At 48.6% G+C, this 23764-nt stretch overlaps 3 protein-coding genes across 9 annotated transcripts in view; 1 reads left to right on the forward strand and 2 right to left on the reverse strand.

Moving 5' to 3' along the window:
- The window catches only part of NDRG2 (NDRG family member 2), an 8741-nt gene extending 886 nt beyond the window's left edge, over window positions 1–7855 (forward strand). For 2 of the 6 annotated variants that reach the window (XM_005856559.2, XM_014537212.1), the window contains exons 2-17: window positions 733–799; window positions 1560–1640; window positions 1977–2018; window positions 2408–2513; window positions 2742–2862; window positions 3045–3107; window positions 4007–4067; window positions 4284–4370; window positions 4556–4612; window positions 4787–4890; window positions 5382–5426; window positions 5748–5799; window positions 6052–6099; window positions 6365–6400; window positions 6577–6628; window positions 6857–7855. In XM_005856559.2, coding sequence (XP_005856621.1) covers window positions 1566–1640; window positions 1977–2018; window positions 2408–2513; window positions 2742–2862; window positions 3045–3107; window positions 4007–4067; window positions 4284–4370; window positions 4556–4612; window positions 4787–4890; window positions 5382–5426; window positions 5748–5799; window positions 6052–6099; window positions 6365–6400; window positions 6577–6628; window positions 6857–7023 — 1116 coding nt within the window. In that variant the 5' untranslated portion in view covers window positions 733–799; window positions 1560–1565 and the 3' untranslated portion in view covers window positions 7024–7855. Of the gene's footprint in view, window positions 1–732; window positions 800–1559; window positions 1641–1976; window positions 2019–2407; window positions 2514–2741; window positions 2863–3044; window positions 3108–4006; window positions 4068–4283; window positions 4371–4555; window positions 4613–4786; window positions 4891–5381; window positions 5427–5747; window positions 5800–6051; window positions 6100–6364; window positions 6401–6576; window positions 6629–6856 lie in introns of those variants that run through there. The other 4 variants (XM_005856560.2, XM_014537218.1, XM_005856561.2 and 1 more) reach the window with 4 other exon arrangements.
- A 5099-nt stretch (window positions 7856–12954) lies between these two features.
- On the reverse strand, window positions 12955–16264 carry SLC39A2 (solute carrier family 39 (zinc transporter), member 2). The gene is made up of 4 exons (XM_005856562.2): window positions 15591–16264; window positions 15280–15410; window positions 14993–15043; window positions 12955–14551 (listed from the first exon to the last, which is right to left on the reverse strand). The coding sequence occupies exons 1-4, from the start codon at window positions 15703–15705 to the stop codon at window positions 13919–13921; spliced, it is 930 nt and encodes a 309-aa protein (XP_005856624.1). The 5' UTR covers window positions 15706–16264; the 3' UTR covers window positions 12955–13918.
- Window positions 16265–16940: 676 nt separating this feature from the next.
- METTL17 (methyltransferase like 17) lies at window positions 16941–23517 on the reverse strand. 2 transcript variants are annotated; one of them, XM_014537276.1, is made up of 14 exons: window positions 23402–23517; window positions 23112–23265; window positions 22889–23023; window positions 21406–21487; window positions 21070–21151; window positions 20679–20752; window positions 20129–20223; window positions 19364–19434; window positions 19063–19170; window positions 18721–18789; window positions 18006–18056; window positions 17652–17744; window positions 17260–17444; window positions 16941–17185 (listed from the first exon to the last, which is right to left on the reverse strand). In XM_014537276.1, exons 1-14 carry the CDS (start codon window positions 23480–23482, stop codon window positions 17080–17082), a joined length of 1386 nt encoding a protein of 461 aa, XP_014392762.1. In that variant the 5' UTR covers window positions 23483–23517; the 3' UTR covers window positions 16941–17079. The 2 variants fall into 2 exon arrangements, with proteins under 2 accessions (XP_014392762.1, XP_014392768.1); XM_014537282.1 differs by lacking the exon at window positions 17652–17744.
- Window positions 23518–23764: the final 247 nt, after the last annotated feature.

The following is a 23764-nucleotide window of genomic DNA, read 5'->3' on the forward strand; positions in this document are numbered from 1 at the left end:
GCGCTCTGCGCCCGCCGCGCGCGGCTGTGTGTCCCCACGAGGAAGGGCAGCCTGGGAACTCGTAGGGCAGGTCCTGGGTGCTGGGCCCGGTCAATCCCACCCCTCCTATCCGTCCTCCCAGCTGGCTCCCGACCCTTTCGGGTCGTCGGTCGGGGGAGGCTGGGAGCAGATTGTGGGACCGCCTTCCTCGCCTTTCTCCACTCGTGGGACCCACACCGAGGCTGGATGGAGGAGAGAAGCGAAGGCACAGGGCTTTTAAAGTTCTTCTTTTAAATGGCGGGGGGAAACAGGCATGCTCTGCTGTCCTCATATCTCTCGAGAGCTGTCAAAAATCTTGGGGACCCCCTAGTTCCTACTTTTAGTTTGCAAATAGGAAATCGAGGCCAGTAGTACTGATTGGGCCAAGGTCACACGGGTAGCGGCAGAGCCGGGACTAGAATCCAGCTCTGACACAAGCCACGCGCCTTGCTCCACATCAGCACTTCCTTCTCTCCCACCCCTGGCCTGGACTGATAGCTGCGTTGCCCCGCCGGCCCTCCCGCCTGCATGGATTCTAGCTGAAACCTAGAGAAAACGTTCGCTGGACTCAGGGGTAGAAACTGGGGACGGTTCAGGGACTTGGGGAGATTGGTGACCCAGGTCATCTAAGTCTTGGCTGAGGTTTTATGTCCCATGAAGAGCCAGGGTCTGCCTGTCTCCCGTGTCGTTCACCTCATTGCCTTGTTTTCTCAGACCCCAGAGCCAGGAACAGTGAGAACCCTGACCCCTAACCCCACTGCATCCAGCCAATAGGAACTCAGTAAGTGACCCCACCCCCAGGCTGCAGGCTCTTTACTATGCCGGTCTGCGGCTGCTTTGCTCCTCACCCGCCCCTAATATTGAATGTCTGTTAATTTATTCACAGTGGGAAAGGAGAGAGAGTCTTGGGAGGAAGGGAGACATGCGGTCAGCTGGACACAGATGTCCCTTGTCCCCCTTTTCTTGTCTGCACCCCCCCCCCTTCCCCCTCTCTTGGCCATGCTACTCAGGTCATTTTTAGCCCCTTTCCTTTTGAGCTGCTGACATTGGGGCTGTAGTTGAAGGTCACAGTCAGTTGTGAACTCTCTCTACCTGTCCCTTAGTATCTGTGGAGTAGCCAGTTACTGAGCCACTAGTTTCACTCCCTACCTAATTGGGAGTATGGGGTGGCCCCTAAATATAACCTGGGAAACCTGAGCTGCCCTGCTGCCCCACAGCTGGTATTTCCATCCAGGATAGGAAAGGGGGCAGGGGGTCTCAAGGTGTGGGTGTTGAGGGGAGCAGTGGGGATGCAGTCTGAAGAGAAGAGCTGTCCCGGTTCCTCTTACACAGCTCTTCTCCCCCCTACCCCCCCACCCCCCCTGTGGCCTGGACATGGAGCTGGGGCAGGAGAGGCTCTCTGTGTCCTGGAGTCATCAGCTCCTGGGGCCCTGCACCCTGCATTGCCCTGTTCTGAGAGAGGAAGAAGGTATTAGGTATTAGAGGAGATGGGAGGGTGTGGAGGCAACCTCCCCAGTCTTGGTGTTCTCTCACCCTGCCAGGCCACCATGACGGAGCTGCAGGAGGTGCAGATCACGGAGGAGAAGCCGCTGTTACCAGGGCAGACACCCGAGATGGCCAAGGTTATTAGAGACCCTCTGACTCCAAGGCCCCAATTCCAGACCTCCAAGCATCCCTCCCATCTCCTGCCTTGCCAAATCCATAATCTCATTCTAATCCACACTCCTACTTTCTCCACCACTCCCCATGTTTCTCTCCCCATATACCACAGTTGGGAGTCCAGGCCTTTGTCATGTCACTATACTAATCTTAATCCTCTCCATGTCTTTTTGTCATCTCTTTCTGTCTTTGGTCTCTTTACCTACCTCTCTTTATCTGTGTCTGTCTCTCCATCTGTTTATCCACTCTACTTGGCTGTGTGTTTCTGTGTGGATCTGTCTGTGTGTGTCTCTCTCCAGGAGGCGGAGTTAGCTGCCAGAATCCTCCTAGACCGGGGACAGGTAACAGCTGGGGGCAGTTCCAGGGTGGGAGGAGGGGCTCTCCTCTCCCCCAGGAAAGAAAGGCCCTCCTACCTGGCTCTCCTCTCTGCTACCTTTCCTTCTAATCCAGTCCTTGCCCATCCCCATCGCTCCCCTTCCTTCCCTTATTCTTCTGTCTCAGAGTTCCTTGATGCTTCCCAGTCATTCCGTATTCTTCTCCACCCTCAAAATCATCTCCACTGTTATATTTACCTAAATTAAATCCTTTTGACCCTATTTCTAATAGTTTGTTCCATTCGCCTCTCTCTGCCCCTCTCCCATGCCAACTCCCCAACTTTTGTGGAGTTCCTTCTCCTGCCTCTTTTCCTCTCAACCTAACTCCTACCTGATGGTGATCTGTTTCCTTGCAGACTCACTCGGTGGAGACACCTTACGGCTCTGTCACTTTTACTGTCTATGGTACCCCCAAACCCAAACGCCCAGCGATACTCACCTACCATGATGTGGGACTCAACTGTAAGGACCTTCACTTCTCCTCCCACTTCTTTCTGGGAGGAGGCTGAGGAGGTGGGGAGGGTAAACCCCCAGTGGAAGGGGAAAGGTCTTCATGAGCAGGAAGGGACTATGGGGCATGTCAAGAAGTTCTCTTCTAGTCTGACTGTGGCATGAAAGAGGGTGGGTTTTGACTTGGGGACACTTTTCCCTGTCTGATTCTACTGTTGGGGTTTTGGGGATTCTCTTTAGATAAATCTTGCTTCCAGCCGCTGTTTCAATCTGGGGACATGCAGGAAATCATTCAGAACTTCGTGCGGGTTCACGTGGATGCCCCTGGGATGGAAGAGGGGGCTCCTGTGTACCCTGTGGGGTGAGAATTAATTCCCTCCCTCCTCATCAGATTGTGAGGCACAGGGCAGATGTGGGGAAGATTGGACCAGGGGAGGAGGAAAGGGAGGGCAGTGGTGATTCTGGGAGAGGACACCCTGAGATGGGGGCAGTGGGGGCAGGTTGATATTTTCCTGTTAAAACAAACATTCCTCTCTTCCCCAGATATCAGTACCCGTCTCTGGACCAGCTTGCGGACACCATCCCTTGCATCCTGCAGTACTTAAAGTGAGAAGCCTGGGGATCCCTCCAGCCAGATTTCTCTTTCCAGCACAACATGACCCTGAGAACTCCTATGTCCACCATAGGAGTCCAACCATAGTTGCTGGGCGAGTTTTGGTTTCTAGCCTAGATATATCCTTTCTCCTCCATGTTCCCAGTCTGATTGTTGAGAGGAAGAAGGGTGGGTTTGGAAAACTGACTTGAATCAGCTGAGTAGCCCTAATGGATGGAGGAAAGAAAAAGGAAGGGGCTATCTGAGGCCCTGCCTCAGGCTGAGGAGGGATCAGAAAGCTAAACAGGAAGAGGAAGGGGTGACATAATCCCTGAGGAACCAGATAGACCTGTCTCTGTTCCTCCCACTCCCCCTCCTCTATACACACACCTGGGAACTGGGAGCCCTGTGTGTAAGGGAGAAGGAGGAGAATGCCAGGTGAGGCCTCCTTGGTGTGCACTCCTGGGCTCTGTCCTTGGCCCTTCCTGGACACCAGGGCGCCAGACGGCTCTGGCTCACATCTTTGTCTCTTTAACCCCATTTTTCCTGTTGTTCACTGAAGTTGTGTCTTATTTTTATATCTTGTTTCAATTCCCTTCTTCTCATTCCTCTAGAGGAAGTAGGAATTAAAACAGAACTAGTTGAACTAGCTTCTGAAAGTTGGGAATGGACACAGAGCTACCTAGGAAAACTGTGTCTGGCTGGTTGGCAGATGGGTGTTTCTTTTCAAGACACTAGCTCTCCAAGAGGGAGCTGGGGAAAGATTTCTGGGACCTACACTGACTACCAGTGTCAGTTTTTAGTTCCTTGCCAGGTCCCTTCTCTACTTTATGCCCATGGCCTTAGGACAGAGAGTAAGGTGTTTAGAGAGCCAAAGTTTCGGACACCAAGTAGACATACATTTCCATTTCAGTTTCTCCTCAATAATTGGAGTTGGTGTTGGAGCTGGAGCCTACATCTTGTCGCGATATGCTGTAAGAACTAAAAGCCCCCAGATAAGGGAAAGGCAGGGCCAAGGCCCATGGTAGGCTGATTAAGAGAGTGTTGTTTGCTCTTGTGTATTTGGAAAGGAGGACATGGGTTTAAGGGTGGGGAGGGAGGCCCCATGGGAGCCTAAGAGTGGGTAGAACTTGGGGAGGGGATGAGACCATGCCCTGCCTCTGATTTCCCTTCCTTCTGCTGCCCTTCAGCTTAATCACCAGGATACAGTCGAGGGACTTGTCCTCATCAACATTGATCCCAATGCCAAGGGTTGGATGGACTGGGCAGCCCACAAGGTTTGGAATGGTCTGTGTGCTGAGCTAGGGTGGGGGTTCCCTTGCATGGGTCCAGTTAGGCTCTACCAGTATAACTGATTGGCCTGTGAACTTCAAGGAGGGGGACATAGAGCAGGAAAGAAGTGTGTCACTTGCCTGAGTCTCCCCATAATGGTCTGAGCTTTCTCACATGCCTTTCCTCACAGCTAACAGGCCTCACCTCTTCCATTCCGGAGATGATACTTGCACATCTTTTCAGCCAGGTAAGTGGTTGTGGAGATGGAGGAAAAAGTGGGGACTAGCAGAGAGTTGGATGCTTGGGGTGACTTCCTTAGCTGGGACAGGATCTGGGAAGGGAAGAAGGCTTGACTTTTTGCATCCGGTAACTGTTGGCTTCTCTTCCCAACCCCAATTTTTCTCCCTCTTCTTTCCTTCAGGAAGAGCTGTCTGGAAATTCTGAGTTGATACAAAAGTATAGAAATATCATTTCACATGCACCCAACCTAGAAAACATTGAACTGTACTGGAACAGCTACAACAAGTGAGTGACTGTGCGTGTGTGTGTGCGTGCACGTGCGCACGTGTGCATGTGAAAACAATTTAGAAGCAGTGACTGGGGGTGTTGAGGAGGCAGAGAGAAGAGGGAAGTCTGGAAAGTACACCATGTGCAAGGAGGGCAGGATGTGGTGTGCAAGTGGGACAGCTGCAGGACAGTCCCAGTGAGAAGAATTGTGAGGCGCTGCCACTCCCCCTTTCTCTTTACTTCCCTTGAAAGTTTTGATTCCCAGATGCTGATGATCTGTCCTTGTGTCTTTCCTCCCCCTTCGTTACCCTCTGACCAGGGACCCGGGGGCTATAGGGATTGTACTCGAGGCCAGCCTACCACCTTCCCCTTGAGTCCCCACTTTAAACACCAATATTTGACTATAGTTTTTGGGAGGAAGATAGTTTCCTTATGGGAGAGATAACTTATATCTAGATGGAGAGTATTGCCTGCCTAAAATTCCTACTCCTCTTTTTACCCCTCTCCAGCCGCCGAGACCTGAACTTTGAGCGTGGAGGTGATATCACCCTCAAGTAAGACTTTAAGTGATACAGCGTTGTCTCTCCCTGGATCTTCCCTAGGTGCTTGTATCCTTTAGAAGGGAGTTTTCTTGTTACCTCCCACCTCATCCCATTTTGCAAACCTCCACCCTCTAGGTCAAGCATGTCAAACTCGCAGCCAGAGTTTGACATGCTTGCAGTCTAGGTCTTTTTCCTTTGAATCCTCCTGGTGGGGTGGTAGGGATTAGAAGGCTGCTTCCTCTTTGGAGCCAGACATTTTCTGGCTGCTCTTTGGGAAGAGGTGGGTGAGTGAGTACCAGGGGCTCATCACCTCCTCCTGACCCTTTCCTCTAGGTGCCCTGTGATGCTGGTGGTTGGAGACCAGGCACCCCATGAAGATGCAGTGGTCAGTAGGGAATGTGGGCTTGGGTGAGGAAGGGTTGGAGTCTTAGGATGGTGGTTAGAGGGTTATCTTGCCAGGAGGCAAGCTCTGTTTGGGACAGAGAGCAACTTTGGTGCATAAGAAGTTGATTCCTTTTAAGAAGGAAATGGGTAGGGGCTGGTAGGAAAGGAACTGGGGATTGAGTCCTAGGGTCCCTTGGATGGGAGGGACCAGAGGGAGTGTGACCTCACTCATTTAGCATCCTACTTACTCCAGGTGGAATGTAATTCAAAATTGGACCCCACCCAGACTTCGTTCCTCAAGGTCAGTAACCCTACTCCATGCACAGCCTGACTCCTGGCCCCCCTGTCCAGAGCTGTATATACTGAATCCCAGAATCAGCTTCTAGGCCTCCAGGGTCCTGCCTAGAGTAAGTGGGGTGGATGAAGTAAAACAAACAACAAACAAACAGACAAAAACCCTAAGGGCCTAGAGTGGGGAAGTAGGGAAGAGAGATCTTTTCTACCTCCTGGCTAGCTCACTTTATTCATATGTGTATCACTTTTTCTGGGGGTTCTCTCCTGAATAGATGGCCGACTCCGGAGGTCAGCCCCAGCTGACTCAGGTGAGTATCCCCAGCCATTCGGGGAGGGGATATTAGTGTCACTGAACTATATATATACCCGTTGCCACACATCCCATCCCCAAATTGCCATGGCCTTGGGCTCCCGCTCAGCTCATAACCTCACATCACTGTCTCCCTCTCATCACCGTCTCCCTCTCCTCATCTTACTTCCTCAGCCAGGCAAGCTGACCGAGGCCTTCAAGTACTTCCTGCAAGGCATGGGCTACAGTGAGTATGGGGGTCAGAGGCTATCATGAGGACAAGGGATTGCTGCAAGGATGTGGGATGGCCACTGAGGGGAGGAACCATTTAGGCTAATTCCTGGACTTACCACCATCTGCCAAATCAAGCTCATTGACCCCTGGCCCCATTTGTAACTCTCACACCCAGCTCTGATTTGCCAGCCCCTCTTCCCCCCTCTTCTCTGACTGCATGCTTATCCTTTTGTCTCCACAGTGGCCTCATCCTGCATGACTCGCCTGTCCCGATCTCGCACAGCTTCCCTGACCAGTGCGGCATCCATTGATGGCAGCCGGTCCCGCGCTCGAACCTTGTCCCAGAGCAGCGAGTCTGGGACTCTCCCTTCAGGGCCCCCAGGGCACACCATGGAGGTCTCCTGTTGAATGGCCCTTATTGCCCTGGTGTGGGACCCAGCCCTTACCTCCCACAGCACTAACCTGGGAGGTGTGTAGAACACTGGGCCAGAGTGAGCAAGGGAAGATGGGCAGATCATGTGGGGAGATGACCTTGATATTTGATTGCTACCCTAACTTTGACCTCTAACCTGTGATACCCCTCAGCTCCTGGGAGAGCTGTCCTAATATCGCTTAGGGACTCAGACCCCTAAATGATCCTTCTCCCTCATTCTGTTGTTAAGGTGGAGAGGGCATGTGTCCTCCTCTCCCTAATTTAGGTGTTCATGGATGAGGGATAAGTGGTCATTGTAGATGTCCATGGTGCCTGCCCCAGACTCTCCCTACTCATCCCATTGCAAGGGTAAGGGACTTGGTGCTGGGTCTCCATTCACCAAAGTGGATATGGCTTCTCATGAACCCTTCAGATCTCTGAAGGATATGGGCCTAAATGAATGTGTCAGGGAGGCTTGCTGGTGGGTTAGTGGTCCTCAGGATGTGATAGAAATATCTGGTGTGTGAATGGAAGTTGGACTGGGAGGTGATAGGCAATGAACAAATTTGAGGGAAGGATTGGAGCTGGGCAATAGGAAGGGGCCTGGGGCCATTGGCTCCACTAACTTTGGTAGCTGTCTAGACAGTGTGTGTCTAAAGTGGGAGGGGAAGGAGGCCAAGCCGGGGCAGGGCTGCTTGTGGCTTGGCATAGGGGTGGGAAGGGCTACCTTGGGGCTCTGACCACAGTGTGTTATGTGTGGAGGGTGCTCTCCTGTCTCCCACAACTTCTGCTGTAACAATAAACTATAGAGGAATCTGAGCACTATTATTCTGTCTCAGTATGCCTGCATCATGCCCCTTTCCTCCCCCATCCCTGCCCAACTCTCACATTCTCTTCTCCAAGTGACACAAACCATGGGAGGGGGCTTGCATAGCATAGACACTTCACAAAATGTGACTTCACAGTCACCGGCCCTTATTCAATGGAATGGACAATGGTATTGTCCTTGATATTGATAATATCTTCACATTTCAGGAGGGGCTACTTAGATCTTAGAAGACTTCCTTATCAGTTATTGAGAAATGCCATGGGATTTCAGAGATGTCACCAACATCATAATCTTAAGGAAGTGCAGAAAGCCAACTGAAGTACTCAAGGACATCTTGTGACCACCTTCCTGCAGGATCTTCTGTGAGGTCACCTAGATTCCATTTTAGGCGATTCAATACGATCAGCAGACCACACCTCATGCAGGTTGCTCAGTTGATCTCAATCTTAAGATTTTTTCAGGTGAGTCACAGCAACCAGGATTTCCTCTCAGGAATTCCTCCTCCACATAAATCCAAGTTTGGGCAGTTAATTAGACTATATCTATGGTTCTTTGAAAACCTTCTCAACAATTATGAACAATAATCATCAAGAGAACTTCAGGTATTTTGTGGCTGTTGCAGGCTGATCCTTGGGCTCTAGGGGCACAAGAAGTAAAAATGAGACGGCACTTTATAGTATTATTGTCCAGAGTACTGCGGATGGAATAGTACAAGGTCATTTGCCAGATTAATTGTAGAAACCCCATGGGCAATTATTCACTTTCCTCGGTGAAACAGACCTGATGACTAATGCAGCTTGATGTCTAGCACTGACACACTGACGTGGAAGTGGGGCATGGAACATGCTCTTGATGCTTGAGCATTTCATCACTCTCATGGCACCGAACTATTTTAAATGCAGTAGGCCAGGATCAGGATGGGTGAGGGTGTTTGGTGACCACGCACAGGACAGGCAGCAGGTGCTTAAATGTCACACCGAAGAAAAGAAACTTCATAATTGGAATCACTGGCATAACTAGCTCCTAGGTAGACAAAACATGAGGAAAAGGCAAAGAGTTCCAACCAGCATCAGCCTTGACTGGCAATGGCTGCTGCTGTGCCTTATGGAAGGGAAGGTGGGTCTTAGCACATTCAACTGCACAGCAAACACTGTTATGTTAGCAGGGTAATCTTTTTTTAAAATAAAAAAATAGATTTTCATCTTGTTTTTAAAAAATGTATTATTTTAGAGAGGAAACCGATTTGTTGTTCCATTTATGCATTCGTTGGTTGATTTAAAAACTGTCTTTATTGATTTGTAGAGAGCGAGGGAGAGGGATAGAGATAGAAACCTCAATGAGGAACATCATCAATAAGCTGCTTTCTGCATGCTCCCAACTGGGGATGAGCCCACAACCCTGGCATGTGCCCTAACCAGGAATCGAACTGTGACCTCTTGATGCTCAAACACTGAGCCACACCGGCTGGGCATTAGTGGATTCTTATAAGTGCTCTGACTGTGGATCAAACCTGCAACCTCGGTGTACTGGGACAATGCTCTAAGCAACTGAGCTATCTGGCCAGGGCTAGCAGGCCTGAAAGAGGGAGAAAAATCTCATTTCTGTGTAAAATGTGTGTGTGTATGTACCTGCCATGGGGGTGGTATGTGAAGTGGGTGACGACCATGTGTGTCTCTTGCCTATAGATGTCCCTGCATAAGAAGCCCAAGTTAGGAAGAGGAAGAGCGGCTCTCTGCTGGGTGCCAGGGAGAGGGGTGTGCTGTCCTTGGCTGACCTCTCTACTTTGTTGGTCCTACACATTCCAGGCGAGCCCATGGGGACGCAGTGCCCCCCTGTGGTTATCATGGTTCCTCCTAACTTTCCCCAGTTCCCAGTTCCCTTCCTGAGTCTCCCATGGTCTTCCTGAATCTACACAGTAGTTACATAGTGCAGGCCTGATACCATGTGGTGGCTCCTGTCCATTCTTGAGATCAGAGCTCAGAGGCTCACAGGAAAGGGGGGTGACTTCATAGAAGCTGAACCACAAACTCCTTACTTTTTGTCTCTGCTTCAGCCTTAGGACTCCTGTTTCTTTCAATCTCAAGGAATGTTTCCCTGACTGTAGGGACAGAAGTCCAAGATAGCTAAGAGATGGCTCATTGGAAAGGAGAATAAAACTGAAGAATACAGTGATGAGAGCACTGCAATGTCCACTTGAAAACTGTGGAACTCATGAAGAGAATTTTAAAGGGTAATTCTCTGAAGTACAGAGTGAAACTGTAGCACGTGGGATGGATAAATATATAGCAAAAGTAGAATGCATTGTGTATTTGACATTTAACAAATCTAATAATAGCAACTTAACAAAATAGAATAAAAAAGAAATAATCAAAACTTTAAGCATCCCTGTTTGCACCCCTTTTGCTTCACCTTTGGTAGTGTCCATGGGCTCCTCCCTGAGGTCAGTGGGGGAGTCTGAAGGTATCTGACTGGTTGGCACACCCACATGTACCAACCCACTCTGATTCTGGCCTCCAGTCCTTGTATTCCAAGTTTCAGAGCCAGAATCAACAGTGTCCTGTCGTGAGTGAGGCAAGACCCTGGAAAATTGTCCTTCATGGGATAGGTGAAGTGGCATAAATGATCTCACAAGTTTGCCTACAGCTCTTTGGGTTTTGTCCTGGGTGTATCTTGTTCTCTGAGGGACCTCCCACCCTGCTCTGGTACATTTACTAAACCGGTTTCTCTTTGATGCGGTTCCCCATCTCATTGTCGTCACATATTATCACCTTACAACCGCAATATCCAAACCTAACCTTCAACCTGCAAGCAGAGGGCAGGTGGTGGGAGCTGCAAGGGGTTGCTTCAGAGAGCCATTTATTGGTGCAAAAATGGAAATCTGGTTCAGCAGGCCAGTCAGAAGTCTCTATTTTTCCTGTTTAAATATATAATAAACAATCCATGTGTGGGGTGGAGAATGAGGATGGGGATCAGGGGTTAAGACTTGAAAACTGTTCCACATAAAATTTCTTGTGACTATTCCAACTAGCTTCTACTCTTATCCTTTTCTCCATCCTACATATCTTCCCTCCTATTTTTATTGTTTAACTCATAATCTTAATTTTCTTTAGTTACAAACTGTCTCTCAAGGCTGAATCAAGGATCACTCCTGATTCTGGCTTCCAGTCACCATGCCCTAGTGAACTCAGCTCTCCCTCCTCTCCTGTGGTTCTCATGCCTGTTCTTATTGCATCTTTCCTTGTTTCAGTCTCATTTAAAAATCACATTCATCTTCTGCTCCCTTACAGCCCTCTCTGGCTCCTTGCTGGGGATCTTTTGAAAATAGTCAAGATTGTTTCTCTTCCTGATCCTGATGTTACCTTTATGGAGCCATTCCCTAGTTTCTGTCCTGGTTGGTAAGGATCTTGGGAACGGGAAATGGTCATGGGAAGGAAAGAAAGCACTGCTGGCTGAAAGTAGATGTGGCTAAAGGGGAGTCTAAGTGCTCCTGGGTTGGGAGGAGGCAAAACACATGAGTCACTCTGCTTGAATTCTCCTGACCTCTGCTCATTTACCTCAAATGCTGATTTCGTCAGTGACCCAGAAACACATGAAGAGCCCTGGAGTCTAATGTACTTCTCCTCAAGTCTCCTTTCTATAGTCTACAAATCCTCTGTACCAGAAATAGCTCTCTAATGTCCATATAATCATGTCCCTTCCAATTCATCCTCTGAATGTCCTGGTAAGATCACTTAGGTTGAAAGCAGCAGAGAAACTGATGCTGGACATTTTCTATTGGCCCCTCCAGGTTTCTTTCTGACCCATGCTTCCTCAGGCTGATCTATCAGCAATGCACCAACAGATGTTTTTATCCTTTGGCTTTTGTTTGGGCGGGGCCAGTAAAAGACAGGACAGTAGATCAAGAGTAGGAGAGTGAAGGTATTCCTCTGCTTCCTCCTATGGAGCCCCTGCAGGCTGCTGTATTCTTCTACCAAGGGCCACAGCTCTTAATGGATGGCTCTTGAGTTTCTGGTAACTGCTCCTTCTTTTCAGCCAGGGTAACAGAATTGCTATTACTCAGCCCCATGGTGGTCCATCATCACTTGTTGCTCTGTCCTAATCCTGGCCACACCTTCTACACACTTTCTTTTAAACTTGCCTCAATTATCCAATGTGCTCTCTGCTTTCTCCTGAGACCCTAACACATAAGACAGGAGGAACAGGTAAGGTAAAAATGAGGAAGGGAAGGTAAGAAGAGAATCTGAATATTGAGGTTTTCTTAGCATCACAAATACATGGGTTTGAAGCCTAGTTAGTTGGGTGATCAAGTTATTTAACTTTGGAGTGCGCTTCCCTGGACTTTCTATGGGGATAATATCTACCAGGCAGGGTTGGGAAGGGGAGATAATATATGTGGAAGCTACAGTAGAATTCCTGGCACATAGCGGATGTTCCATGTGGAAACTCTATCATCATGACAACATACTAGGCCCTGTTCTGTGTTACGTGTGAGTGCATTTAGCACTGAAGGGAAGCAGAATAGGATGGCGCTTCAGGGAAATTACTTCATCATTTTTAAAAATATATTTTATTGATTTTTTACAGAGAGTTAGGGAGAGGGATAGAGAGTTAGAAACATCGATGAGAGAGAAACATCGATTCAGCTGCCTCTTGCACGCCCCCTTCTGGGGATGTGCCGGCAACCCAGGTACATGCCCTTGACCGGAATCGAACCCGGGACCCTTGAGTCCGCAGGCCGACGCTCTATCCGTTGAGCCAAACCGGTTAGGGCAACTTCATCATTTTTATTTAGCTTTGCTTTTAGCTTGGCTTCTCACTGATCCCTGGGTGCGTGAGCTGGGCTGGTGAGGAGGTTTCTATTCTGAATTTGTGGGAAGGGGAATGGGAAGGACAGAAGACAGGAATGAAGTGAGATGAGAATGGAACTGAGGAGACCTTGCCCATGTTAAGGCCACTTGAGCTTCTACACTGAAAGCATTTGAAGGGGCAAACTGGTGAGGGTGCCTGAGCTCACAGGGCACACCTCCTCTTTCCCTGTCCCTCCACCAAGTCTGAGACATTCCTCCACCTCGTGGGTCATAGCCGTCCTGCTCCTCAATTCCAGGTAACCAGCTGTTTTATTTGTGCAGTTTTTAAGAGGAGCAGCACATTGTAGGGGTTACTCGCCTGAAAGGCAAATGGCCCGTTGGGGAGGGACCAGAGGCACAGTGGCAGGTAGGGCAGGCGGAAGGAAAGGCACCGTCTCGGCAGAGCCAAGTAATCACCCTTGGAATTTATCTGGCGTCTTTCTCTCTTTCCAAACACACTGCTTCTTAACCCCGCAGCACAAGGCAGCTGGAATGAGACAGAGGCTCAAAGAGCAATAGTGTCCCTGAAGCCACACAGGACTCAGTATGAAAAATAGAAACCAGGTGAAGTAGGCTCCATTGAGCCTGATCTGAAGAGTTTGTTGGACATGTGGGCGGCTGGGAGTGGGGTAGGTGTGGTTAGTGTAGAAAAAAATCTAGATCCCCACCGTTTCTGTTTTTAAACCTCTTCTCCTCTAAATGCTGGGAACTCTGGCTCAGGATCTCAACACCTGTGGGTAAGGTGGGAGCGGGCTGTTGGAATTTCAGCAATGCTCCCATGTCTGGGGGACATGGCTGCAAGTGATACAATGGCTAGGGGCTCTGATTCCAGAAGAAAAGACTGCATCCAACACTCACCCTCCCCACTTCCTGCTCCACTAGGCAGCAGTTGGGTAACCTGGAGAAAGAAACTATAGCATGCTTGAAGGGGGAGGGTAAAATGGACATTTATTACACACAGTAGCAAAAATGGAACAAGAGTCAAATCTGCAGTGATGGTCTTTATATCAATTCTCCAAAGTATAGGCACTCAACCTAAAATAAACGTCCCTTTCTCAGTCCTGGATGAGCAATGGGATCTCACGTAGGAGAGGCTGGGATCCAGTTCATGGGGATGATGCCCAGGGAATGGCACTTAGTCTCAGTGGAGAAATGTCTGAGGACCAAAGCCTTTTGGGAGGTGTCTCCTGGATCCATCAAAAAGTCAGGAATCTCTCAGGCCCACAAGGCAATTAAGGCCATGAAGGCAAAACCAACGGTTACACAGGCCCACTTGAGCATAGGGGCCTCAGGAGCAGCTAGCTCCCTGGGCAAAATTTCTAGGAAGGTGACATACAGGAAGGTACCAGCTGCAACACCCTCTAACACAGCCTGGGCTAAGCCTTGCCCTCCTTCTGAGTCCCCTCCAGCCACAGCCAGCCCTATGGCTACACCCAGGGGGGACATGAGAGCAAATGACAGTATGTAGAACACGGCCCATCGTGGTGCAGTGCCTACCTGCACCAGTCGCAGTCCTACACCAAACACTATGAGCCCCTTGTGAGCCAGGACAGCAAGACAGAGCTGCACGGTGGCTACTACTGTTGTCTGCAGCCCCACAGCCAGACCTTCAAACACCGAGTGGAAGGAGAGAGAGAGCAAAAGGATGAGGGCTCGAAAGGGACTCTGTGAGGGTGAGGGTAGAGATCCATGGCTGTGGAGTCCAAGGACATGAGCCCCACCCACTTCCTCCTCCTGCACTTTTGATCCTCTGTGGGCTCCAGGACAGCACTGCAATGCCAGCGACTCCAAAAAGAAGACGAGGAAGAAGCCCAGGGAGATGATGAGCTCTCCATAGGGATAGTCTGTCTGGGAACAGAGAGAGGGGCTGTGGGACAGGAAAGGAAGTGCAGTGGATGGAGGTGCGGAGGTGGGATGGGAGACTGGAGAGAATGGGTAATGTGGGACTAAAACATTAAAAAGGGTAGGCGAATGAAGCCTGGAGGAGATACGGACATGCAACAAGAATACCAGAGGGACCAAGGTCGCAGTGTCAGTAGGGTTGAAATGTGGGAAAACGATGGGGAGCATGTCTAAGGGTCTAGGGAAAGAAGGAAAGAGTAAAGCCAGAGCTTTGTCTGGGGTTCCATAAACCCCAAAGTATGGGGTTGGCTCCTCCTTTCCCTACAGTGTCTGAGCTGAGGAGCAGAGGGATTCCTGGTATTCCTCACGTCCTCTCCTCAAAAGGATCTGGGTATGAAGAGTCTCTGGTTCGCCTCACCCTCCAGGTTGGGTGTGAGAGATACTTACAGAAGCTGAATTAGCATCTCCAGAAGAATTTCCTCCACTCTCTGTCCTGTTCTAGAGAGGAAAAAGCAGAAATTAGATGAGGGGTGGAGCAGCTCAGCTTCCTGTCCTGTCCCTTCAGCTCCACTGCTTTCCTTACAGTCTAATCTGACCTGTCGTCATGATTCCACACAACACAGAGCTGTCATTGTCTCTATCGTTCCATGTCCTTGGCTCCATCACTTTCCCCCCTTCCTCCCCTTGGTTCTGTTCATCATCTGGCTTCTCAGCCCTACACCTCAGCTGCTCACCTGCATCATGACCTTCCGGATCTCCGACTCAATTCCCTCCAGGGCTTCAGCAGTCATGTGCATGAATCCTGCTCCCAGGAAAATACCGGCAGAAATGCAGCCCAGGAGGCTGAGGACCTGGCGGTGACGACCTAATGAAAAGCAGGAGTTACAACCAGTTGGCAATGAGGAGATGGACAAAGGTGACTAACGAGCAACAAGGAGCACTCAACATCCAAGCATGGGGATGGCAAGAGAATCAGAGCAAGTGTCAGGGTAGGGTGATAGGGTTGAAGTCAGGTTATGGGGGCAAAGATACAGAAGGGCTATACCTCTGGCTGCTTCAATCTGGAACCATTTGAAGCAGATGGGAATAAGGCCACAGACCAGCGTGACAACCAGCATGGCAAAGAGGCAGCCAATTTTTACTTCTAGCACTGGCTCCATCCTTGGGGTACAGGATAAGCAGACCTCAGAATGACAAACGGAGTTACAAGCTTTGGAGCAGGAGTGGTGCCTTAGGTGGTCAAAGCTGTAGTGTCCACCCCTGAGTTTCAGGAAGCTGTTGGATTCTCTGGTTTGTGCTGCCTGATTGCACAGCCTTGCATAGCCGACTGGGGCCCAGCCCTAGTTTCCCGCCCTCTCCCTACATGGAGGCCCCTCCCCTGGCTCACACCAAAACCAGAAACTCCAGACTCCCTGCCAGGCACAGCCCTGTGCTGTCTTCTCTTCAGTTCCATGACTAATCCAAGGGCTGTGGACTGACTTAGTTCATGCCTGGGGCTGGTCTAATCTAAAATGGCACAGTCTGTGGTGCTACTTCCCAGCTATTTTGTGTTGGAGACAATCTGGTCCTGGCTCACTCAGGACATTTGATCGAAGCCTTCCATACCCTCCCCACCCCAATGCAAGTCTTATAGGCTGCTATGCTGATACCTGAACCTTACCCTTTCAGAGGGGATTTGGGGCCACCGGGGTTAAGAAGGAGGTGGGGCTAAGGAGTGGTGCTGCTGCCACTGTGGGAATTAGTGGATGAGGGGACTCCCCTTGCCTGTAACCCCAGAAAAATAGCTCCAGGTATGGAAATGTCTATGGGAGTTGAGATTTCTAGTATTACAACACTGAAACTGTTACCACTTCTGACTGTGCCTACTTCCTGATATACGTTGTGGGAGAGGGACTGAGAGTTTTATTACACAGAAAGTTGCTCTAGCTCTGAAACAGCAAGGCCTAGGGGAACACAGAAATGAACCAAGTAAATGAAGGACCCTGCCTGGATATGCTGGGGTTGAGATGGATGATTTGATCCTGAAAGAATCAATTCTTGAAGGACACTCATGATGCAAACTCTGGGGAGCTGATGAACCCTGAGAGAGCTAAAAGGAAAGGAAGGAGGGAGAAAAACAGAGGCCAGGCAGCTGCTGGTCACCTATCCAGGTGGCCCGTCTAACTACCCTGAGACCTGTTGAGCCAGTTCTCAGAGCGCTGGGGGCAGCGTTCCCCACTACCCATTACTTCCCTGGGAAGTCCCGGTCTCTGGGAGAAGCAGCAGTATTCTTACAGGAGGGGCTGAGCTTGAGGTTTCTGTGGGGAGACAGGCATTGAATCTCTGAGGACTCACTTCGTTACAGGATAGGCAGTGATGACTAACATTTATACCTTTTAAGAATCACAAGACCCAGTCCCATTCTTTGAAAACTTTTAATTATTAAAACTTCAAACAAATGCAGATATATAGGGGTACCAGCACTCCCATCCTGGATACCAGGTAGCTTTAGCCTTGGCAGGCACGATGCAAGAAACTCTTGTTACACATCCTTGTTAACTCTCAGGGGGATCTTCAACAGGGGACGGAAGAAGCTCAGACGGCGTGGTCACAGGTAAAAGATCTCCCCAGGAGCTGACACGGGCACAGCGATACAAATCCCTATGAAAAAGAGAGGTCAATGTGGGGGGTGGGTTCTTGCCCCCTCCCACTAATTGTGGTCACAGCCTCCGTACCTGCCATGGCGGCGGGCTGTGAGCACAGCATGCTGCATATGCCCATCTGGACAGCACAGGTGACAGTGCACATGGCGTGGCCGTTTAAGGACAGGCTGAGTGATCCGGGGCCAGCGATTAGCTTCCTCTGGAGACCCCCGGGCAAGGATTACCATCGAGAACTTTTCCTCCTTTGGCTTCTTGCTCTGAGGTAAGGATAGAGGGACTGTTTTGGGGGAAAAGATATGGGGAAAATGTTGACCCCCATTCCTGTAGCCCTTTACATATTCTAGGTCATGCACATTCAGGCCCTACAAACGCTCTCAGAATTTTCCAACTCCTCCCACCTGGTTCTTTTTCATCATGCTTTCCCAAGCTACCTCCTCCCTGCTGCCATATTCCCAGGTACATACCCAGCTGAAGGGGATGGGATGGTAAGCCTGGGAAAAGCTACAGGCCAGGGGCTTAGAGGCTGTCAACTGGGGACAAGGAAGTTCATGGGGACACTGTAAACACACATGAAAAATATGAGGTAAGATGAAAGAACCACAGATCATAAAACTGGGAAACTAAGGGTGCTAGGGTCAGGAAGGGCTAGGGGTAAGGGAGCACAGGAGTAGGGTGTAGGGAGAGCAGGGGATCCACTAAGAAGAAATCGGATCAGGACACAAAGCAGTGGAGGGAGGCTTAGCTTTGCTCTCTCACTTGCCCTGGACACAGCTGCGCTCAGCTCTTTGCATGCTGGGAAAGGTAGAAGCAATACTCACTGGGGCAAAGACAAAACCAGGTCGAGGGTCCAGAGGTGACTTCTCCTTTCCCTGAAATCAAAGGAAATTAAAAAATTAAGCTGGACCTGCAGGGTCTATTCTCATAAGTCAATCTCTGCTCTCAGTCAATTGAGGACTTCTTTAACATCCGATTCTGGTAATTACTAACTATGTTCTTTGAGTTAAGCTGGCTACTTCTCTAATACTCCAAACAAAGAACTTTCTCTTTGCAGCAGGAGAAAGGCAGGAACTTGGCACATAGAATGGTGCTCTTCTTGTCAGCAACCTCCACTCTCAAAAAAATCCCATTCCAGGACAATTAAATTCATGATTTTACACTGGCTCATACAGTCCTAGAGATAAGGTTTTTGGCTCAGCCATGTCCTAGGTCAGGGGTCAGCAAACTTTTTTAAAGGCCCAGAGGGTAGGCAAAATCTGTTTCTGTCCCAACCATTCATCTCTGCCATTTGTAGTGTGAAAGCAGCCATACACAACAGACACTCAAATAAGCCTGGCTCATACAAATCCTGGCAGGCAGGATTTGATCCACAGGCCCTACTTTGCTAACCACCACCCTACATCATAATGACTTTACACGCCTACTCGCCCGAGAGTCACTTACTTTGTACGACAGTCTTTTCAGTTTTCAAGGGAGTACTGGTAATTGGTGACAGATAGGTAGGGGTTGGGGGAAGAGAAGGAGAAAGAACCTTACCTTAAGGACCAGGTCCCTGGCTTCCATGAGAAGGCAGTGCCCAGCTTTTGTTCCATTCTCCACCAATATCTGTTCACAAAGGGGAAAATGAGCAGAAGCCCCGAATTACATGAAAACACAAATGTCAGTAGCTCTGTAAGAGCATTCACAGATGGAACAGCAGTCCTAAAGGAAGGGGCATCACATATAAGATTGGGATGGTGACCCTAAAAGAGGGACAAAGGAATCTATGCAGGAGAAAAAATGGTCAAGGATGCAGACAAGCTCCAATGTAGAGAAGGAAAGGAATGAAACCCATGAAGCTGCTTTAAAACTTGAAGGGAAAAGTGGATTTTTCCTCACCAGAAAATCACTCGTCTTGCGCCACAAGGTTTGGACTATCTCAGCGCGGTCAGCCTTGCTGGGCAGTTCACTTAGGGAAAAGGCTGATACCCCCACATTGAACTGTACCTGAGGACCAAGACAAAGAACAGGGCAGACCTGCCATCTCCCCCTTCCTTGAGCACAATAAAGTTCTATCTCCCTAAATGTATTCTGTTGTCTTTTATCTTCTAACACTCAATGCTGGATTGCAATGCTGAGGCCATGCAGTTTTCCATCTGCCAAATTCCACATTTAGCATACTCTACATAGTGCCACTTGCCTTAGGTGATACAGGTAGAAACTGTCTGAAAAAGACACCTGGAATATACAACTTCCCATTTTCTGAACCACCTGTAAAGACAAGCAGAGGTGTGGCAACTATGAGTGTATAGCACTGATTTTTAACTGGTGTGCAGCAAGAATGTTTAAAACATGTAATACCTGACTGTTTAGTGAGGGGCACTGATCTCTTTTCCCTTAGACTGTCAAATAAAAAAATGACAGCCAAAACAATAGCCATGATGTGAATGAATCAAAATGATACCTATTTTTTGTCAGACGACAGCCAAAACAATAGCCATGGTGTGAATGATCAAAATGATACCTATTTTTTGTCAGATGGGCAAAAAATATATTTTTTGGCGTGCTGCTGAATTCTAATAACTAACTTATGTGTGCCATGAGATGAAAAAAGTTGAAAATTGCCAGTGTATAAATATAAATTGAAGTGATATCCTGGTAAGAAATATGGCCCTGAGAATAAAGAAAAATGCTAGGTGAGAGTGAGATGCATAGGGTAAGCAAATATTAAAAAGGTCAGGGAGAATATTGGGAAACCTGTCTGTTAATCTTTCCCAACCCATTCACAGTCCAGTAAAGACTCCTCCCTACGCCCACACTTGACCATAAAATTGGAAGGAGACCAAATTCATCTTTAACTTTTAGCTCTCTCCCTTACTCCAGAATAAAATACTCTCTCCAGTATTCCTTTGCTTTCTTAACTCCTTCAACTTTGGAAAAGTCCTTCCTTATAGCTTGTCCTCACCTTTCAGTAACTTTTCTGCCAAATCCAACATGGCAGCTGAACTGTCCACACACATATATTCACGTAGGCTCTGACCCCAAATACTATGAGCAGCCCTAAGATGACAAAATATAAATCACCAGTTCTCATGACAAAGAATCATTCCTACAAGAGAACCCTCTATCCTGAACCCCACCCCTGGGGAAACAGAATGCTATGTTAAAATGTTGGAAAAACTAACTTTGTTATTTTCTTATTTACAGTTCCTTAAAAAACCAAACAAACACAGACTCAAGAAAATTACTGTAGGCAAAATAATTTTGATGATATGTAAAACTTATGCCCTACACTAAATTCCTTTATCTTTGTAAATGTGGGTCTTTTATCACTTAACATTTAAGTTCTGACTCTAATCCATCTATCTTCTCATGCCTTGCCCATTCTGAGGGAAGAAACATTTGAATTCCCAACTTTCCTATTCTTCCTCTGGTTCCCCAGTCTCTTGATATTGGTGTTGTGTAAGCATGGCTCTCTAGAGCTAGAATGGATAGAGACAGAGAAAGATACTCACCAGGTGACAGAACCAGTACCTGACCCAAAGTCCATCAGGGTTTTTGGTTGGAACTCTGGAAGTTGAGTCTGGATCTAAAGAAATATACAACACCCCACAGTAGGGTAAGTAGACGCTTTTTAGGGCCTTGGCGAAATGAATTAGGAGACCAAGACAGAGGGTATGAGAGGGTGACTGTATTTTGAGATTTAATATAAATACTTTACATAACAGGAAGCTCCTAAAACAGTGAATCTAAACCTTTCTGGGTCACAATATCCTTTCAGAGGATAAGAAGAGCCTCTTAAAAAATGTACATGAAACGTCTCAAGAATCCTACCCCAGAAGACTACTTTATGAATAAGGGAACTGATGGTAAAAGGGTTCAGGTTGGAAGTTGCAGGATCTTCACCTCATGGAATGCCCTGGAGACTGCGGCAAAGCCACCATCCAGTCTTGCGGCCATATACACCAAGCTCAGTCCCTCATTGTAGCTGCCAGAAAAAATCAGAGTCATTTCCACTGGGCAGTAACCTCTATCCCATAGGTACCTCTAGATTTTTAGGAAATGAAATTTTTGGAATGGGCTCTTCCAGGTCAACAATTTCACTTTGCAACACAGAAGAGTCCAGGGGAGCCTGACAAACCAGATTGCTTTTTGAAACATAAAACTATGTAATTGTGCTCGTCCAACTCTCCTTCAAAAGTCAAACTCTCTTCCTTCTGCAGCCCCTCCAGTCCCCCTTACCTCAGTTCTTGCCAATGGTAGGTAGTTTTACGCAGGGCATGCAGCACTGCTCCACGAAGTTTCTCCTCTGTCTGAAATGAGTCTGGGGTGAGAACAAGGAAGAATAGGGCTCAAATCTAGTATCTGAATATAATGCCTACCCAATCCTCCCCAACTCCCACCTGGGAAAAGCCTTAAAGCTTAAAAGAGAAGCCAAACCTAGAGAAAAATTTCAGGTAAGAATAACAACGATCTCCATCTATAGCACCAGTGTATCAGATAGTATTTGTCTCTAATAGCAGGTTATTTAAATTGATCCATCCCATCCCACAGGTTTTGTTCTATATTGAAGGGAAATGTGGTAAAGATGTAAAGGAGCCCTGGACGGGTGGCTCAGTTGGTTGGAGTATCATCTTGTACATCTTGTACACCAGTGGTTCTCAACCTGGGGGTCGAACGACCCTTTCACAGGGGTCGCCTAAGACCATCGGAAAAATCATATATAATTACATATTGTTTTTGTGATTAATCACTATGCTTTAATTATGTTCAATTTGTAACAATGAAAATACATCCTGCATCTCAGATATTTACATTATGATTCATAACAGTAGCAAAATTACAGTTATGAAGTAGCAACGGAAATAATTTTATGGTTGGGGGTCACCACAACATGAGGAACTGTATTAAAGGGTCGTGGCATTAGGAAGGTTGAGAACCACTGCTGTACACCAAAAAGGTTGTGGGTACAATCCCGAGTCAGGTGTGTATGGGAGGGAATCGACTGATGTTTCTCTCTCTCCTTCTCTCTCTGAAATCAATACATATCTTCTGGTGAGGATAAGAAAAAGTTATAGGATAAGGACAATATTTTGTGGATTTCCTCATGTCCCTAAAACTTAAGATTGCGATGTCTCCACAGTTCCTACAGGGAGGAGCGGGACTTGGAAATCTTAAGTCTCATAATTGTGTGTTCAGTTCAGTACTACTTTATTTATTGAGTGCCTATCATGAGCCAGGTACTGTGGGAAGTACAGGGAATACAAGATGTATAAAAGACAGGTCTGTAATATGAAGGAACTCACAATCATGAAAATGACAATGCATTATATTTATTCTTCTATCCCTGAAGATTTCAGCACTAGATAAGGAGTCATCCAGGGGCTTTATTTCAGAATAAAAACTTAGTCCTAATCCAGTGGATTTGGAGGGGAAAAAAAAACAAAGCACTCTTTGACCTTCACCAAAGCCCCAAGGGCACAGTCCTAATCCAGTGGATTTGGAGGGAAAAAAACACAAAGCACTCTTTGACCTTCACCAAAGCCCCAAGGGCAATCTCTGAAATAATCTATCTTCTCTTAGTAAGGCATCATTGTAATAACTGTCCTGTCCAGAAAGTCAAACAAGAAACTGCAATACCTATTTGAGAGACTAAAATTATTTCTTGGTCTTCATGTCTCACTATTTCGATTTGAACTACTCTTTGATGATTCTTAAACCCTACCAGAGTTTTCCAGGAATCTTTTCTCAAGATGTTCTGCCCGTCTTTGCAGCTCCCCTGGCTCTACAGGTAAATGCCGGCTCCAGAGATAATTGGTCAATGCTTGCACCTGCTTCTCCACATTGGGCACCGCACTGTCTGTGGTGCAAGGAGGAAAAGCAGCATCAGGTGTACGAAGGCCCAGTCTCCGCTTCTTCTCGCGCTCCCCTCGCCCACCGCCACTCACCGAGCAGCATTAACTGCGCGGCGTCAGCCAGCGCTCGAGGCAGCCGCACACACGGCAGCTTCAGGATGCCCGGGTGCCGGCGATGGGGCCTCTTCCCCAGAAAACCGGACTTGTTATCCACCTGGGATACACCGGGCACAAGGGCGGCGAGAGCCTGCAGGCCGGGAAAGAAAAGCAGCTTGCGGGGCAGCGGGGAAGGCCGCGGGCGCTCGCTCAGGGAGGGGCCGCTCGGGGCCGGGCTGTTCCCCAGACCCAGAGCCTCGCCGAGAGCAGGGACAGCGGGCACTCACCCGGGCCTGTGGAGCTACTCCCACGCCGCGGCGCCATCTGCCTAGTGTCAACAGATAACTCGGGCTTCTTACAGTCGCCATGACTCCGGATGCGACCCGGAAACGGAAATGTGGTTGCCTGTGACCTTGAGTCTTGCCGCCGCGAACGTACCAGCGGAACGTCGGCACGGGAGGCATCAGCCAATGAGGAGAGCGAGTGGTTGCTAATAGCCAATAAACCGCTTGGCGGGACTTGGGTGGGACTTGGGCCTCGGTTTCTAGGTAACCAGCGTGACGCGGCGTGGTCTGGTTGGGACTGGTCTCCGGGTTCAGAAATCCCCGGGGCGGGCCGGTCCCCGGGGTCTGCAGGGACGCGTGGCAGAC

Source organism: Myotis brandtii, unplaced genomic scaffold (genome assembly GCF_000412655.1).
Source record: "Myotis brandtii unplaced genomic scaffold, ASM41265v1 scaffold1031, whole genome shotgun sequence".
NCBI lineage: Eukaryota > Metazoa > Chordata > Mammalia > Chiroptera > Vespertilionidae > Myotis > Myotis brandtii.

Coding starts and splice junctions, on each gene's coding strand:
- SLC39A2 (XM_005856562.2), bottom strand. CDS start 15,705: ATGGAGCCAGTGCTAGAAGTAAAAATTGGCTGCCTCTTTGCCATGCTG. Junction 15,411..15,590: donor CCAGATTGAAGCAGCCAGAG/GTATAGCCCTTC, acceptor GCTTTTCATTAG/GTCGTCACCGCCAGGTCCTC. Junction 14,552..14,992: donor GAGATGCTAATTCAGCTTCT/GTAAGTATCTCT, acceptor CTCTGTTCCCAG/ACAGACTATCCCTATGGAGA.
- METTL17 (XM_014537276.1), bottom strand. CDS start 23,482: ATGGCGACTGTAAGAAGCCCGAGTTATCTGTTGACACTAGGCAGATGG. Junction 23,266..23,401: donor GAGTAGCTCCACAGGCCCGG/GTGAGTGCCCGC, acceptor CCCGGCCTGCAG/GCTCTCGCCGCCCTTGTGCC. Junction 17,445..17,651: donor ATCCCATCCCCTTCAGCTGG/GTATGTACCTGG, acceptor TCCTTACCTCAG/AGCAAGAAGCCAAAGGAGGA.